Raw genomic sequence first — 15,718 nt, forward strand, 5'->3', positions numbered from 1 at the left:
GAGTTGAGGTATTGTGGGTCCAAGATTGTGGGTCCAATACCACAATGTATTGCAACCCACAATAGACCCTAGAAAAGAAAGAAAGAAAGAGAAACAATTGTTCTATTATAAAAAAACACGCAAAAAGTGATATACCAACTTCATATTTTTCATCCTCCAATACCAGATCCTGGCACCGTTTATTTTTTTAATTAAAAAATTGTAATTTGTGCCTAGTGTGTAGGATGGTGCTAGTGTACGGGGTGATCGGTGTGGGCCGAAGGGCCTGCTTCGAAAGCTGTGTCTTTAAAGTCGAAAGATCCAAACCTTGCAGCTGTCTCCGGGGCCCATGGCTCAACTGAATCCTTGGTTTCACAATGAATTCCTTGTTAAGAATTGGCCCACAACATTTCCTGATCCCGAACGCACTCCCCGCTGAGTCGTCCTGCAAGAGCGATTTAGGGGAGTGGACAATGAACCTGTTCCTTCTGTTTCTCCAAGGGAAAGCTTGGAGTTCCTGGACTGCCGGGATATCCAGGAAGACAGGGTCCAAAGGTAAGTGAAGTCAATAGGCTTGCCTTACCCGCAGCCACACTCCCCTCCCCACTCCCCTCTTTGCCCTCATTACTCCACTAGAAATGGGTGAACCAGTTCCACAGTCCACAGTCCACATCCCTCTTGTGACCACATCATCCAGAGCCGATAATTGGCGTATAAGGTGGCACAGCGGTAGAGTTGCCACCTTACAGCGCCAGAGACCCGGATTTGATCCTGACTACGGGTGCTGCCTGTACGGAGTTTGTACCTTCAATCCGTGACCTGCGTGGGTTTTCTCCGGAAGCTCCGGCTTCCTCCCACTCCCAAGACCTACAGGTTTGTAGGTAAATTGGCTTGGGTAAAGATTGTAAATTGTCCCTAGTGTGTAAGATAGTGTTAGTGTATGGTGTATGGGGATCGCTAGTGGGTGCGGGCTCGGTGGGCCGAAGAGCCTGTTTCTGAGCTTTATCTCTGAACTAAACTCAAACTATCTGTGAACCACACTGCCTGAGGTCATCTGTTCCCAGCCCAGATTTATCCTGGTCTTTTCTTGCTTCTAGCCCCCCCCCCCCCCCCCCCCCCCCCCCGATACTTCACCTGTCCACTTTATCCAGAGATGCTGCCTGACCTGCAGAGTTACTCCAGCACTTTGTGTCTATCTTTGGTTTCCTCGGTTCCTGGTCTTGACTTCTCCCTCTCCCCCCTCCCCCTCCCTCTCCCTCTCCCTCTCCCTCTCCCCCTCCCCCTCTCCCACCCCCCCCCTCCCCCTCCCCCTCCCCCTCCCTCTCCCTCTCCCTCTCCCTCTCCCTCTCCCTCCCTCTCCCTCCACCTCTCCCCCACTCCCTCTCCCTCTCTCTCCTTCCAGGGTTCCCTCGGATTCCCAGGATTTCCCGGAGCGAATGGTGAGAAGGGAGTGAGGGTAGGTCACTGCTTCGTATTTATTTATTTATTTGTATCAGTCACATTTATTAATTTATATATATATTAATCAAATTATGAAGCTTTCTTTTAATGTATTTATTATTATTCATATGTTTTATATGTTTTTTATTATCTATATATATACACATTTATTATTATTTATGTAATTTATTATTATTAGTTATTTATTTGTTATTTAATATTATTATTATTATTTATTGCTGTTATTTATTTATTTTCATATTTTATAAAATTATATAATATTATTTGCTTAGTGTTTGTTGGGTGTAATTGGGAAGTGGCAGGGGTGTGGGGGTGAGGGGAACAGTCATGTTCTGTAATTCACGGAAGGGGAATTCCTTCCACAGTGGACTGGGTACAATGATGGTGAGGTGGGAGGGGTGATGGGTGCAATGGAGGCTGTGTTGAGCTGACAGGTTTTTCAGGCCATGGTCCTGATGCTGCGAGTCTACACCTTGTAGATTTTGTTCCACAATTCATTCTTGGCTGTGGACATCAACAACAAATGTTCTTAGTCCTCAAACTTTGGTCACTTAAAGGCCAAGTGTGTTGGTGTGGGACTGGCATCAGACAATCTCAGGCCAGAGGAGATAGGAAAATATATCTCTGGGTGAATGTTAGAGGGATGAGGAATTAGTGAGCAATGGGAATGTGCTGACTATCCTCACAGCTGATGATTGCTAACCTGTCTTTTAATTCCTTCCTCTAGGGCACTCCAGGAAAATCTGGTCAAAGGGGTCAACGAGGTCCAACGGTAGGAGATGTCTACTCATCCATCGCCCAATTCCTGCTTAGCTGCCAATTGGCAAACCTCTTTTATTTTTTTCACTTTGAATCTCAATTGTCCAAGTGTTTTGTTCTCCCTAACCTCTTGCTTATTATCAAAGGGTCCCCGTGGTGAACGTGGTCCGAGAGGGTCTACTGGCAAAGCCGGCCCGAAGGTAACTCAAATTTATCATCACTTACTCTCCTTGCTGCAAGAGACTCAGTGTCAGTCACTGAACCCAGTCATAGGTGAAGCATTAGGGCAGCATGGTGGTGCAGCCTAGAGTTGCTGCCTTACAGCGCCAGAGACCCAGGTTTGATCCTGACTTCTGGTCTTCTTCTTCGAGTCCGTTGCAATCTCAGATGTCGTTCTGCCAGTATCTGGCGCAGGTCACAGCTGGTCGGGTCGGGTCGGTTCAGCCAGGTCCTGGGGGCTGCACTGGGGGGCGTCGTCACACTCCAGTAGGTGGGACATTGTCTGTACTGCTCCACAGCTGCATGTGTCTCTTCTGCCTGGTAGTTCCATGCTTTCATAAGTGCTTTGCACCTCCCCTGCTCCACTCGTAATCTGTTGAGGGTCTTCCAGGTTGGCCATGGGAGGTCGTGCCCGCTGGCGAGGCATTCAGTCGGAGTGATTCCTCTCTCCATCCAGTCGTGGGCTCGTGTGTTGAGCTGGTTCCATTCATCTTTCCAGATGTTGGTCCTTGCTGTTTATTTGGTTGTCTGGAGAGGTGGGACTGTCTGCAAGAAACTGGCTCTGGATTTCGGTCGGGGTGGAGGTGCTGTGTGTCCGTGCAGGGGGTGCCTGGTATCGATCTCCTGTGCTCTCCGCTCGTCTTGGGCGACGATGGATCGTCTGATATGGGGGGGGGGGGGCAATACCAGCTAGGGCGTAGAGGCACGGGACTGGCGTTGTCTTTATGCATCCCGTGATAATGCGGCAGGTGTCGTTGAGGGCTGTGTCAACCAGTTTGGTGTGGTGGGAGCGGCTCCAGCTTGAGCACGCGTATTCAGCTGTGGAGAAGCATGGGGCTAGGGCAGTTGCACGGATGGTTGGTGGATCAGCGCCCCACTTTGAGTTTACCAGTTTGCGCAGGATGTTGTTGCGAGTGTTGACCTTGGCTTTGGTGTTCTGAAGGTGGGTTTTGAAAGAGAGTGTCCTGTCGAGTGTGACTCCGAGGTACACAGGGTGGAAGTGGTTGGAGAGTTTGTGGCCATCCCATGAGACGCTCCGTTGTTTTCCTGCATCTCGATTTTTAAGATGGAAGCTGCATAGTTGGGTTTTTGATGGGTTGGGTTTCAGGTGGTTGTTATTGTAGTAGGTTGTCATCTCTTGGAGGGCGCTTTCCTGGACAGGCTCGATCTTCTGGAAGTTCTCCTGTTGGGTGGTGATGCAGAGGTCATCAGCATAGATGAAGCGGCGGCATTGTGGGGGAAGCGGTTGGTCGTTGGTGTAGATGTTGAAGAGGAGGGGGGCCAGTACGCTGCCTTGTGGTAGGCCATTCTTTTGGGCTTTCCGTTTGCTCTTCTTGTCGTTTAGGTGAACGAAGAAGCGCCTGTTGTTGAGAAGGCTTTTGATGACTTGGCACAGCTCGAGGTCACCAGTCATGTCAAAAAGTTTCCTGATCATGGTGCGGTGCTGGACAGTGTCGTAGGCAGCGGTGAGGTCTATGAAAGCTGCTCCGGTGATGAGTTTGCACTCAAAACCATCCTCAATGTGTTGGGTGAGGTTCAGTAGCTGCCCGGCACAGGAGTGGCCAGGGCGGAAGCCAGCTTGATCGTTAGTAAGCTTTAGTGCTGTCTGTACAGAGTTTATATGTTCTGGGGGTTTTCTCCGGGTGCTCCGGTTTCCTCCCACACTCCGGAGACATACATACAGGTTTGTAGGTTAATTGGCTTTGGTAACTTTCCCTAGTGTGTGTAGGATAGTGTTAGTGTACGGGGTGATTGCTGGTCGGTGCAGATTTGGTGGACCGAAGGGCCTGTTTCCGTGCTGTATCTCTAAGGTAAAGTCTAAAGTCATTAGCAAGGCATGTGCAAGCTGGGTTGGATAGAGTAGAACTTGCAGAACATTGGCCAGCTAAATGCTCCCAGGACAGACGCAACATGAGTTAGATAGACCAGAGCTCACTCCACACTACCCCATGGAACACCCCTGAGGTAGGTGCAATATTGGTTACGTTGAGTAGCTGGTTCACTCACCACTGTCACAATAAACACTCGCAAAGTGGGTGTAACAGGTGTTAGACAGAGTGAAAAGCACTCAATACTAAACCATGAAACACTCCCAGGGTCGGGCCAACATAGATCAGTTTAAGACAAACACAAAATGCAGGAGTAACTCGGTAGACCAGGTAGCATCTTTGGAGAAAAGGAATAGGCAAAGTTTCAGGTTGCGACCATTCTTCAGACTGAGAGTCAGGGGAGAGGAGTACTTAGTTTAGTTTGGTTTAATTTATTGTCACGTGTACCGAGGTACAGTGAAAAGCTTTTTGTTGCGTGCTAACCAGACAGCGGAAAGATAATACATGATTACAATCGAGCCTTCCACAGTGTACAGATAAAGGATAAAGGGAATAACGTTTGGTGCGAGATAAAGTCCAGTACAGTCCGATCAAAGATAATCCGAGCTTCTCCAATGAGGTAGATAGTAGCTCAGGACCGCACTCTAGTTGTTGGTAGGATGGTTCAGTTGCCTGATAACAGCTGGGAAGAAACTGTCCCTGAATCTGGAGATGTGCCAATTTAGAGTACACTGAACATTAGAACACCAAACATTCCCAGTACTGGTTCCACAAGTTAGATGCAGCATGAAGTTAATTCTGTATTATTCCATTACACACGCCCAAACCAGTTGTGGAAGGCGTTAGGTAGAAGGTCCCCCTGGTACTGTTATTATTAGGCACTTCCTTGCACTGTTGGCCACTGATTGATGAACAAATTAATCTCAGGATCCATATCCTCATCTCAAATGAACTGCAGAACTTGTCCAAACTGCCCCCTCTCTGTGGGTATGCCCACGTTGAAGAAGTTCTCCTCCTCTCTCCGGAGACAGTTTCACAACCTCCTCTCTAACTGCCCCCTCTCTGTGATCCCCCCTGCCCCCCAACTCTACGACTCTCTGTCCTGTGTCTGCTCCATGGCCAGAGCGAGCAACACCGGAAATTGGAGGAACAGCACCTCATTTTCCGCTTGGGAAGTCTGCATCCTGCGGGCATTGAATTCTCCCAATTTTGTTAGCTCCTTGCTGTCTCCTCCCCTTCCTCAGCCCTCGGGCTCCTCCTCCTCCTTTTTCCTTTCTTCTCCCCGCCCACCCCCCATCAGTCTGAAGAAGGGTTTCGGCCCGAAACGTTGCCTATTTCCTTCGCTCCATAGATGCTGCTGCACCCGCTGAGTTTCTCCTGCATTTTTGTGTACCTTCAGAACTTGCCCTGCAGCAGAATCTACCCCCCATCCCACCCTGTTGTAAACTCCCTTCACTACTTAACTCTTTGATTTTCCCCTCTCCACTTTCTGTCACTGAATCCCTACCCCAGCTCCCATTACTTTCCTGAAAGTCCCACCGATGGCCATCGTTTTAGCATCTCCCTTCCTCATCTCACCTCCAGTGAAAACCTTACCCCTCACACCCTGCAGCCCAGGAGTGGGGAACCTGCGGCCTTCCAGGTCATTAAGTTCGGCCTTTTGAATGAATGAATGAATGAATGAATGAATGAATGAATGAATGAATAGTTTATTTCGGTCATACATTAAAAAGAACAAAACTTTACAATCTGTGTGAATATGAACCAACACTGCATCCATTCCACACAACGTTCACATAATCAATGACTGAAAAAGGAATGGGCTTAAGCCACAAAGCTTATTTTTGCCTAGCCTTTTGAATGAATCCAAATTTTGTAGAACAAATCCTTTTATTTTTATGAATATGCCTTTGTTTGTCTTTTATTATTTTTATTTTAATCTTAAAATGAACGTATTTAAAATACTAAAGAGTAAAAGAAGATTCAACAAAATAATCCTCCCCAACTGACAGACACAATTAAAACATCAGTAAGTCATGAGGGCTATTTTAACAAAATAATGTACATATTGAAGTATATCTAATTGAAGTTTCTTGGATGCGGCCTTGTTAGATTACAGCTAACTTAATGCAGCATTCCAACATGAAAAGGTTCCCCACCCCTGCTCCAGCCCAACATCTCGGCCTTCACGTTCTATACCCAACACCTCCCCCCCCCCCCCCCCCCCACCACCAAAATACCACCCCCTCTCATGATCTTCCCTCCATCTCCTCTCTCTTCTTAAAATCCTATCAGTAATGGGCATCTTTATCCTGTCGATTACACTAATCGAGCATTATCTTGACAGGACTGCAAATGAAAGTCAAATATTCTTCTTCCAACCAAAGGAAGGAACGAAAATTATCACCCCACCAAAGTGGTGAAAGGGACAAACCTTCTGCCTCACACAGAGTCCCGTTCCAATAGTGAGATGGGAGCTGGAGTTGATATCTGAAGTTACATCAACTCCAGGTCTAGTAGAGAGCCTACAAAAAGAATACACCATTGATTAGCAGCTGAAGTCCCTTTTGACTGACATTTTTTACAGAGGTATCCCTCGTGCTGTTGTTATAAATATGGGGCAGCAGCACAGCAGTAGAGTTGCTGCCTTACAGCGCCAGAGACCCGTGTTCAATGCTGACTACAGGTGCTGACTGTACAGAATGTGTACGTTCTCCCCGTGACCGAGTGGGTCTTCTCTGGGTGCCCCGTTTTCCTCCCACACTCCAAAGACGTACAGGTTTTTGTAGATTAATTAGCTTTGGTTAAATTGTGAAAGTGTCCCCAGTGTATGGGGTGGTGTATGGGGTGATCGCTGGTCGGCAGGAACCCGGTGGGCTGAAGTGCTTGTTTTTCTAAAGTCTAAAGTCTGCATATAACTTGATGGTTCTGTCATTTCCTGGACCTAATGTCAATTATTCTCTCCAATTGCAGGGTAACTCTGGCACTGATGGCCCTCCTGGTCCTACTGGTGAGAGGGTAAGGAACTACATTCACCGCGACCCTTACTCTTCCTAGGGGTGGTTTCTGTGCACTGTTGTGAAGCAGAGCAAAGCTGGCTTCCGGCCTTCAACTCTACTCCTCCATATCCTGCACTCACGTCCCTGACACTGTGTGTGCTTCACATCTTAGATTAGTTTATTAACTTATTATCGTCAAGTTCAACAAGGTACAGCAAAAGGCTTTTTATTTGTGTGCTATCCAGTCAGTGAAAAGACTACACATGCTTACAATCAAGCCATCCACAGTGTACGGAACAGGATGAAGGGAATAACGTTTCGTCCAAGATAAAGTCCAGTAAAGTAGTTTGATGGTCTCAAGTAAGGTAGACGGGAGGTCAGGACCGCTCTCTAGTTTCTAGTCTCTAGGGACACTCTAGTTTAGAATCCTCTGCCCAGGGGATAAGTCTGCGTTTGTTTGTTTGTTTGTTCGTTCCGGTGAAGGCCCGTGCACACAGCAGCCAGCCAACAGTCTCTTGTCTTTTTCTTGTTGTTTTCACTTTTAATTTCAAGTTTTCCTGTACCTTGTGTGTTGTGACTGTCGGCAGACCAATTTCCCTCTGGGGATGAATATAGTTGTATCGTATCGTAGTTTATGATTATACGATGGTTCAGTTGCCTGATAACAGCTGGGAAGAAACTGTCTCTGAATCTGGAGGTGCGCGATTTCAAACTATTGGCCCGATGGGAGAGACCGATAAAACATCTGTTTTATGACACAGCGTTAAGACTTGTGACCAAACTGTACCCGTTCAGACCGTATTGCTTCCAGAACCGTGAGTCTACGGGGTGAAAGAAATCTGCCAAACAGTCTTCCTCTTTCACCTGTGTTTTGGGTGCAACTTGGCTTCCGCTTAGATCTGCATGTTTGAGGAAGACGATGGCAAAATGTTCAAGGAATAATTAGCATCTAAATTAGTCTCTAAAACCAAAAACGCTGGGAACGTGCGATAATGTTGGCTGCAGAGATTCAGAATTGGAATGGAATTTTTTCCTTGCCTATTTCATGAGGCGTTTGTCTAGGCCTAAAGTTCCCCGATTAAGTGCCATGTTTTCTACATGTCGATGCCCCCAAACAATGAATGGTAACAGGTTTGAACTTGTGAAACATTCTACACAAGAGGTTTATTTTTTCTTTCATTTGCTTACGTTCCCATTCTAGGGACCACCAGGACCTCAGGGACCAATGGGATTCGCTGGACCTAAAGGACCCCCTGTGAGTAGTCGATTGGAGCTTTGCTTTGTTGCCTGCCGAATGATACGTTGAAGCTGACTCGAGCCTCTGTGAGGTTCTCCATTACTGATGATTGAGGAACTTTGCAACCCTGATGGGCATCAGTCCGTGGGAACCCAATGCCTCTGGTGGCAAGTTACCATATGCATTCAATAAATTCAGATGTGTCAACAGGAAAATGGTAAAGTTGAAAAGGAAATTGTCCCGTTAAACGTGCCTGGGGTGGATGTACCCCAGGTTGGGCACCCATAGAATACCGGACATGAAACAGTACATCACACAAACAGGCCCTTCGGCCCACAATCTTTGTGTCGAACATGATGCCTAGTTAAACTGATCTCGTCTGCCTGTACACGGTCCACATCCCTATATTCCCAACACTTCCAAGTGCTTATCTAAAAGCCTCTTAGACACCGCTATTGTATCTGCCTCCACCTCCACCCCAGGCCATGCGTTCCAGGCCTCTGTATAAAAATACTTGTGCCCTGCACAACTCGATTAATCTTTGCCCCTCTCACCTTATGGCTACGCCCTCTAGTGTTGGACATTTCCACCCTTGGGGGAAACCCCCCCCCCCCCCCCGCTATGTCCTGCCAGTGGGCGACGCAGTGTCACAGCAGGTAGAGCTGCTGCCTCACAGCACCAGAGACCCGGGTGCAACCCTGACCTCGGGTGCTGTCTGTGTGGAGTTTGCAGGTTCTCCCTGTGACTGTGTGGCTTTTCCTCCGGGTGCTCAGGTTGCCTCCCACATCCCAAAGAGACGTGCAGGTGCCCTCTGTAAATTGTCCCTGGTGACTAGGGAGTAGGGATGAGAAATTGGGATGACATAGAGTGTGAATGGGGGGGGGACAGTCGGTGTGGGCTGAAGGGCCTGTTTCCACACTGCATCTTTAAACTAAACTGATTTAGTATAAAACTCCTCAATACTTTAGCCGCTGGCAAGGGGCTCACGTGTACGGTCTGAAGATGGTGTCTCTCCGCATTCATCACCAGGTCTTTAAAGCAAGTTTGTTTCCCAACGTTCCCTCTGAATCCACGGACAAATTCATCCAATCCATTTGGGCTGATTTCAAGCCCAGGGTTTGCAGCTGAAAACTCTGCCCACTTCCCTGCAGTGATAGTCTAATTTTTGCAGCTAGTTTTTCAAAGTTGAAATGGCATAAAGTCTTATTCTGAGGTGGGAGAGTTCCTGGATGCCTGCAGTGCCAATTGTTTAGGAGCTTGCTGGGGCAATTATCTATACAGGAGTGGATTGTCCTAAAGCCCTCTCAGCATTCACAGGCAGCACGGTGGGGCAACGGTAGAGTTGTTGCCTTACAGCGCCAGAGACCCGGGTTCGATCCTGGCCATGGGTGCTAGTCTGTACAGAGTTTGTACGTTCTCCCCGCGACCTGCGTGGGTTTTCTCCGAAATCTTTGGTTTCGTCCCACACTCCAAAGATGCACAGGTTTGGAGGTTAATTGGCTCAGTCTAAATTTTAAATTGTCCCTAGTGTTTGTAGGATAGTGTTGATGTGCGGGGATCGCTGGTCGGTGCGGACCTGGTGGGCCGAAGGGCCTGTTTCTGCGTTATATCTCTAAACTAAACTAAACTAAACTAATTCCCATTTATTTCACAACAATTTCATCAAGTTTAATAAACTGATAACTAATGGTTTTATCTCCAATTGTTTTCCAGGGCCCTGCTGGAAAAGATGGATTACCTGGACATCCTGGGCAGCGTGGTGAGACTGTAAGTATCAATCCTCACTGAAATGTCACCTTAGGAGTTTAAATATTTAGGAATCGTGATTGACTCACAGCTCGGTTTTAAACAACAGGTAAAAAGAACAGTGAATTTAATTAAATTTAATTTGTCTAATTTTAGATATATTAGGAATAATTTAACTACTGATTCGGCTAAATTATATTTGAATGCTATGATTATGCCATACATGACCTACGGTATAACGACTTGGTCATTGGCATGTAAGTCCACGATAAAGCCTGTTGAAATTGCTTACAAACAAGCCTTAAAAACTCTTGATAAAAAGCCCAGAATGTACCATCACTGCAGCATCCTTAAAAAATGTGATCTGCTGAGCTGGGAAAATGTAATAAATTATTCAGACTCAATTTTAGTTTATAAAATCATCCATGGGCTAGCCCCACCTCCATTAAAAGAATTTATAAAGAAGAACATAAATAGGTCGACAAGAGCAGCATCCAGGGGTGATTGTGTTGTCCCGTTTAAGAAAAGTGTATTTGGCCAGACAGTATTTTCCTATAGAGCGTCGCATACCTGGAACGCGATCCCCTGCTTCATACGGGATCTGCCAACCATCACCACATTTACAAAACAACTCAAAAAATGGTTACTGGAATATCAAACCTGTATTCATAATCAACCGTAATATAATCATCTGGCAGTCTTTTATTGGTACTTTTTAACTTTATTGTCTGTTTTGTTATGTTTTTTGTTTGTCTTTTGTTTTGTTTTGATTCTTTTCTTATGGATTGAATGTGTTGTGATGTGTTAACCTGGTTTACCAGAGGGACTACAGATGGAAATTAGCCTATAGCTATAATCTTGCGTATTGCATGCAAATGTTTATAAATATGCACTGTCCTTAATAAAAACATCTAAAAAATTTTTTTTTAAAGTGCTGCTCCCTGCCCTATATCTGAAGACAAGCTGTCCAAAATAATCGATTGTCTCTCTTGTAGGCAAAAGGCTTTGTGAAGATAGGTTTATGTTCAGCCCCACACATAGATGTGCGGGGCCCAACAGGACGGTGTCAGAGCGAGGCCATTACACTCAGACATTGTGGCATAATTGGGCTATCGGATGGTAAATTGTAGAAAGTGCTTTTATCTCTGCACAAAACCGGTGGACGCCCACCTAATGGTGCAATCAATCTATACATGAAATATGTGTGTGACATTTGAACAATTGTCCCTCTCATCTGGAGTGCGTTAAATTGGTTTTGGAGTTGTGCTGAGTTGTGATTGAAATTGGGGGTAGTGTGTTGACGTGGATAGAAAATTGGTTGGCAGACAGGAAGCAAAGAGTAGGAGTGAACGGGTCCTTTTCAGAATGGCAGGCAGTGGCGAGTGGAGTGCCGCAAGGCTCGGTGTTGGGGCCGCAACTGTTTACCATATATATTAATGATTTGGAAGAGGGAATTAGGAGCAACACCAGCAAGTTTGCGGATGACACAAAGCTGGGTGGCAGTGTGAACTGTGAAGAGGATGTTAGGAGGTTGCAGGGTGACCTGGACAGGTTGAGTGAGTGAGTGAGTGGGCAGATGCATGGCAGATGCAGTATAATATGGATAAATGTGAGGTTATCCACTTTGGTGGCAAAAACAAGGGGGCAGATTATTATCTCAATGGGGTTAGGTTAGGTAAGAGAAAGGTACAGCGAGACCTGGGTGTCCTTGTACACCGGTCAATGAAAGTTGGCGTGCAGGTACAGCAGGCAGTGAAGAAAGCTAATGGGATGTTGGCCTTCATAACAAGAAGATTTCAGTATAGGAGTAGAGAGGTTCTTCTGCAGTTGTATAGGGCTCTGGTAAGACCACATCTGGAGTATTGCGTACAGTTTTGGTCTCCTAATTTGAGGAAGGACATCCTTGTGATTGAGGCAGTGCAGCGTAGGTTCACAAGATTGATCCCTGGGATGGCGGGACTGTCATATGAGGAAAGATTGAAAAGACTAGGCTTGTATTCACTGGAGTTTAGAAGGATGAGGGGGGATCTTATAGAAACATATAAAATCATAAAAGGACTGGATAAGCTAGATGCAGGAAAAATGTTCCCAATGTTGGGCGAGTCCAGAACCAGGGGCCACAGTCTTAGAATAAAGGGAAGGCCATTTAAGGCTGAGGTGAGAAAAACCGTTTTCACCCAGAGAGTGGTGAATTTGTGGAATTCCCTGCCACAGAGGGCAGTGGAGGCCAAATCACTGGATGGATTTAAGAGAGAGTTAGATAGAGCTCTAGGGGCTAGCGGAATCAAGGGATATGGGGAGAAGGCAGGCACGGGTTATTGATTGGGGATGATCAGCCATGATCACAATGAATGGCGGTGCTGGCTCAGAGGTTGAATGGCCTCCTCCTGCACCTATTTTCTATGTCTATGTAATTGTGACGAGTTGCATTTGGAGCTATGTTCAGTTGGAGCTGGAATTGAATTGTGTTGGAGTTGAGTTGAGTTGCAATTGGGTTTGGAATTAAGTCGAATTGGAGTTGGATTTGGGTTTGGAGTTGTGTTGAATTAGAGTTGGGTTAAGAATTAAGTTGCGTTGAAGGTGGATTTGGAGTTGTGTTGCGTTTGGAGTTGTGTTTGGAGTTGTATTGGATTGAGTTGGGTCTAGAGTTGTATTGAGTTGGAGTTGGAATTAGATTTGGAATTGAGTTGAGCTGGAGTTAGTTTTATGAGTTGAGTTGGGTTTGGAGTTGTATTGAATTGAGTTGGGTTTGGAGCTCTGTTGAGCTGGATTGCATTTGTAGATATGAAGATTGTGTTGGAGATGTGATTGAGATAGGGCTGGGTTTGGCGTTGGGTTTGTTACTGCGATGAGTTGGTGTTTAACGCGTGTCCCATTGCATCTGGATTATGTTGTACTGTGCTGAATTGTGTAGAGTGAATTCCCTTGAATCGAGTTTTCAATTATTTTGTTTTCAATTATATTCGGTGGAATTCTCTATTGAACTTTGTTGGTTTATGTCTCTAGAAGTTTGCTTGTGCGTTGTTCTATGGGCAAGGTTAGGTTGTGTTGAATTAGTTTGGGGTTTGTCTGGGCTGGATCGGGTCGAGTTGAATTGGTCTGGGCCAGGACAAGTACATCTGAGTTGGGTTGGCTTGGTTGGCATGTGATCCAATATTGCATGGCTTTGAGTTGTGCTATGTTTTGTATTGCATTGAATCCACTTTTGTGCAGTTCTGTTTTGTATCTCGTTGAGAAGAGTTATGTTGTGCCGCCGTTAGTTCTGATGTGTTGAGTAGTGTTTTATTAATTTTACTCATTGACTGGCTTGAGATGCATTGGATTAAAATGTAATTGTAAAATTAATTTATTAGCCAAGTATGTAAAAACATACAAGGAATTTGATTTGCCGTACACTCATACCAAAAAAGCTACATAGAAGTTAACATAAACATCCACCACAGCGGCTCCCCCACATCCCTCACTGTGATGGAAGGCAATAAAGTCTTATCTTCTTTCCACCTTATTCTCCCGTGGACGGGTCAGTCGAACCATCCACAGATCGAAGTTTCCGCAGCCGGCGATCGATGACCCCACGTCAGGGTGATCGAAGCTCCCACGATCGGGACGGTCGTAGCTCCTGGGGCTTGGAGCTCCCAAAGTCGGTCCCTAAGCTCCACGATGTTAAGTCCGCAGGCTCCCGTGGTTGGAGCTCCCGATGTCGATCCCCAGCAAGAGACCGCCAGCTCCACGATGTTAGGCACGGAGATACTATACGGGAAAAGTCGCATCTCCGTCGAGGAAAGAGATTTTAAAAAACTTCCTCCCCCCCCCACATAATACAAAAACTAAAGATATAATAAAACATACATTTAACCACTAAACTAACCACAGACTAAAAACCACCAATAGATGAAGAAGGAAGACACAGACTGTTGGTGAGGCTGCCATCTTGAATAGAGTTATGTCTCAGATTATGTAATTTGCAGTTGTTTGGTGCATTTGTTTTTAGTTAACTCTGCGGAGTTGACTTGCATTTAGATGAATTACTTTCAGCTGCAGCAGCGTCTCCTGGTGTATGTCACGGTATGCATTTGATTGAAAATGTAAATCTGTCATTCCTTTAGAATTCTGGCCCAGAAAGTGGATGTGTGTCACAAACACGTTTGTGAGTTTCTTGGTTCCCATTCAACGAAAAAAAACAATTTTGCAAAGAAAAATCATGAACTTGCAGTTAATTCCCTGAAGTTGGTGATTTTCGCAGAATTTGTGATTCCTGTCTCGTTGTCACAGAGCAGGTGACAAGGATGTACCACCCGGACTGGGAGCCTCCTCAGACAGGGCTGACCCATTGTTCCCATTTTCCCTTCGGCCTCATCCCTGTCCCCGTCCGTGCCCTACGCTCCCACACGGATCACCCATCGCCCCTCTTCCCCAAGCCTCTACCTACTCAGCCTCCATCGCCCTACGTTGATCACCACCTCCCGCCACCGATCCATCTGACTTCAGGATCCAGATTAACTTTTCACAACGCCAATAGCTAGCCAAACCCAACCTTTCCCCCATCACCACCCTGGGACCCAGATCAGAACCCACTTTGAAAATTCCACCATTGCAGAGGTATAATAATTCCACCGTTGAATTGTAATAGGAAAGATGGTGATGTTGGAAAGGGTGCAGAGAAGATTTACGAGGATGTTGCCAGGGCTCAAGGGCCTGAGCTACAGGGCGAGGTTGAACAGGCTAGGACTTTTATCCTTGGAGTGCAGGAGGATGAGGGTGTACAGCAATTCGTTCTTCCCCCGCACAATTAAAGCATGGAGTAATCTCCACCCAACTATAGTTACCCAACCAGATGCAACTAAATTTAAAGTAGCTCTTTCTTCCCAATAACCCTTTCTGGCTTAAGCCCTCCCTTCACCACCTCCAGTTTAAATTCCATTTGGAATATTTTGGAGGACCAAGAAACCAAGAACCAAGAACCAAAAACTTCTAGAGGTGAATAAGATCATGAGGGAAATAGATGGAGTAAATGGGTGGCTCAGCTGGTTGAGTGCTATCACCTCATAGCACCGGTGACACTGGTTCAATCCTGACCTTGGGTGCTGTCTGGTAAAGTTTACGCATGTTCCCTGTGACCGTGTGGGTTTCATCCGGGTGCTCCGGTTTCCTCCCAAATCCCAAAGACGTGCGGGTTTGTAGGCTAATCGGCGTCTGCAAATTGCCCCGACCCTTTAAGGAGCGGATGAGAGAGTGGGATAGCATAAAACTAATGTGAATGGTCGGCGTGGACTCGGTGGGCTGAAGGGCCTGTTTCCAGGATTACAGGAAAAATGCACAGAGACCTTAACCCAGATTGGGAGAATCAAGAACCAGTGGACACAGGGTTAAAATGAGAGGAGGAGAATTTAATAGGATGAATAATGAATAGGATTAATAATTAATAATTAGGATTAATAAAATTAATAATAACAACATTTAAAAGGCATTTGGACATGTACATGGATAGA

The 15,718-nt window shown here is 46.1% G+C and overlaps 1 protein-coding gene across 4 annotated transcripts in view; it reads left to right on the top strand.

The window, feature by feature from the left end:
* Positions 1-15,718, top strand: part of col5a1 (collagen type V alpha 1 chain) — a 217,078-nt gene that overhangs the window by 152,639 nt on the left and 48,721 nt on the right. For all 4 annotated transcript variants that reach the window (XR_004416620.1, XM_033048653.1, XM_033048651.1 and 1 more), the window contains exons 31-37: positions 481-534; positions 1,382-1,435; positions 2,168-2,212; positions 2,346-2,399; positions 7,221-7,265; positions 8,448-8,501; positions 10,197-10,250. Coding sequence is in view for 3 of the 4 variants with exons in the window: in XM_033048653.1 (XP_032904544.1) it covers positions 481-534; positions 1,382-1,435; positions 2,168-2,212; positions 2,346-2,399; positions 7,221-7,265; positions 8,448-8,501; positions 10,197-10,250 (360 nt within the window). In the remaining variant the exon portion in view is untranslated. The remainder of the gene's footprint in view (positions 1-480; positions 535-1,381; positions 1,436-2,167; positions 2,213-2,345; positions 2,400-7,220; positions 7,266-8,447; positions 8,502-10,196; positions 10,251-15,718) is intronic.

This window comes from Amblyraja radiata, chromosome 32 (genome assembly GCF_010909765.2).
Source record: "Amblyraja radiata isolate CabotCenter1 chromosome 32, sAmbRad1.1.pri, whole genome shotgun sequence".
Lineage (NCBI taxonomy): Eukaryota > Metazoa > Chordata > Chondrichthyes > Rajiformes > Rajidae > Amblyraja > Amblyraja radiata.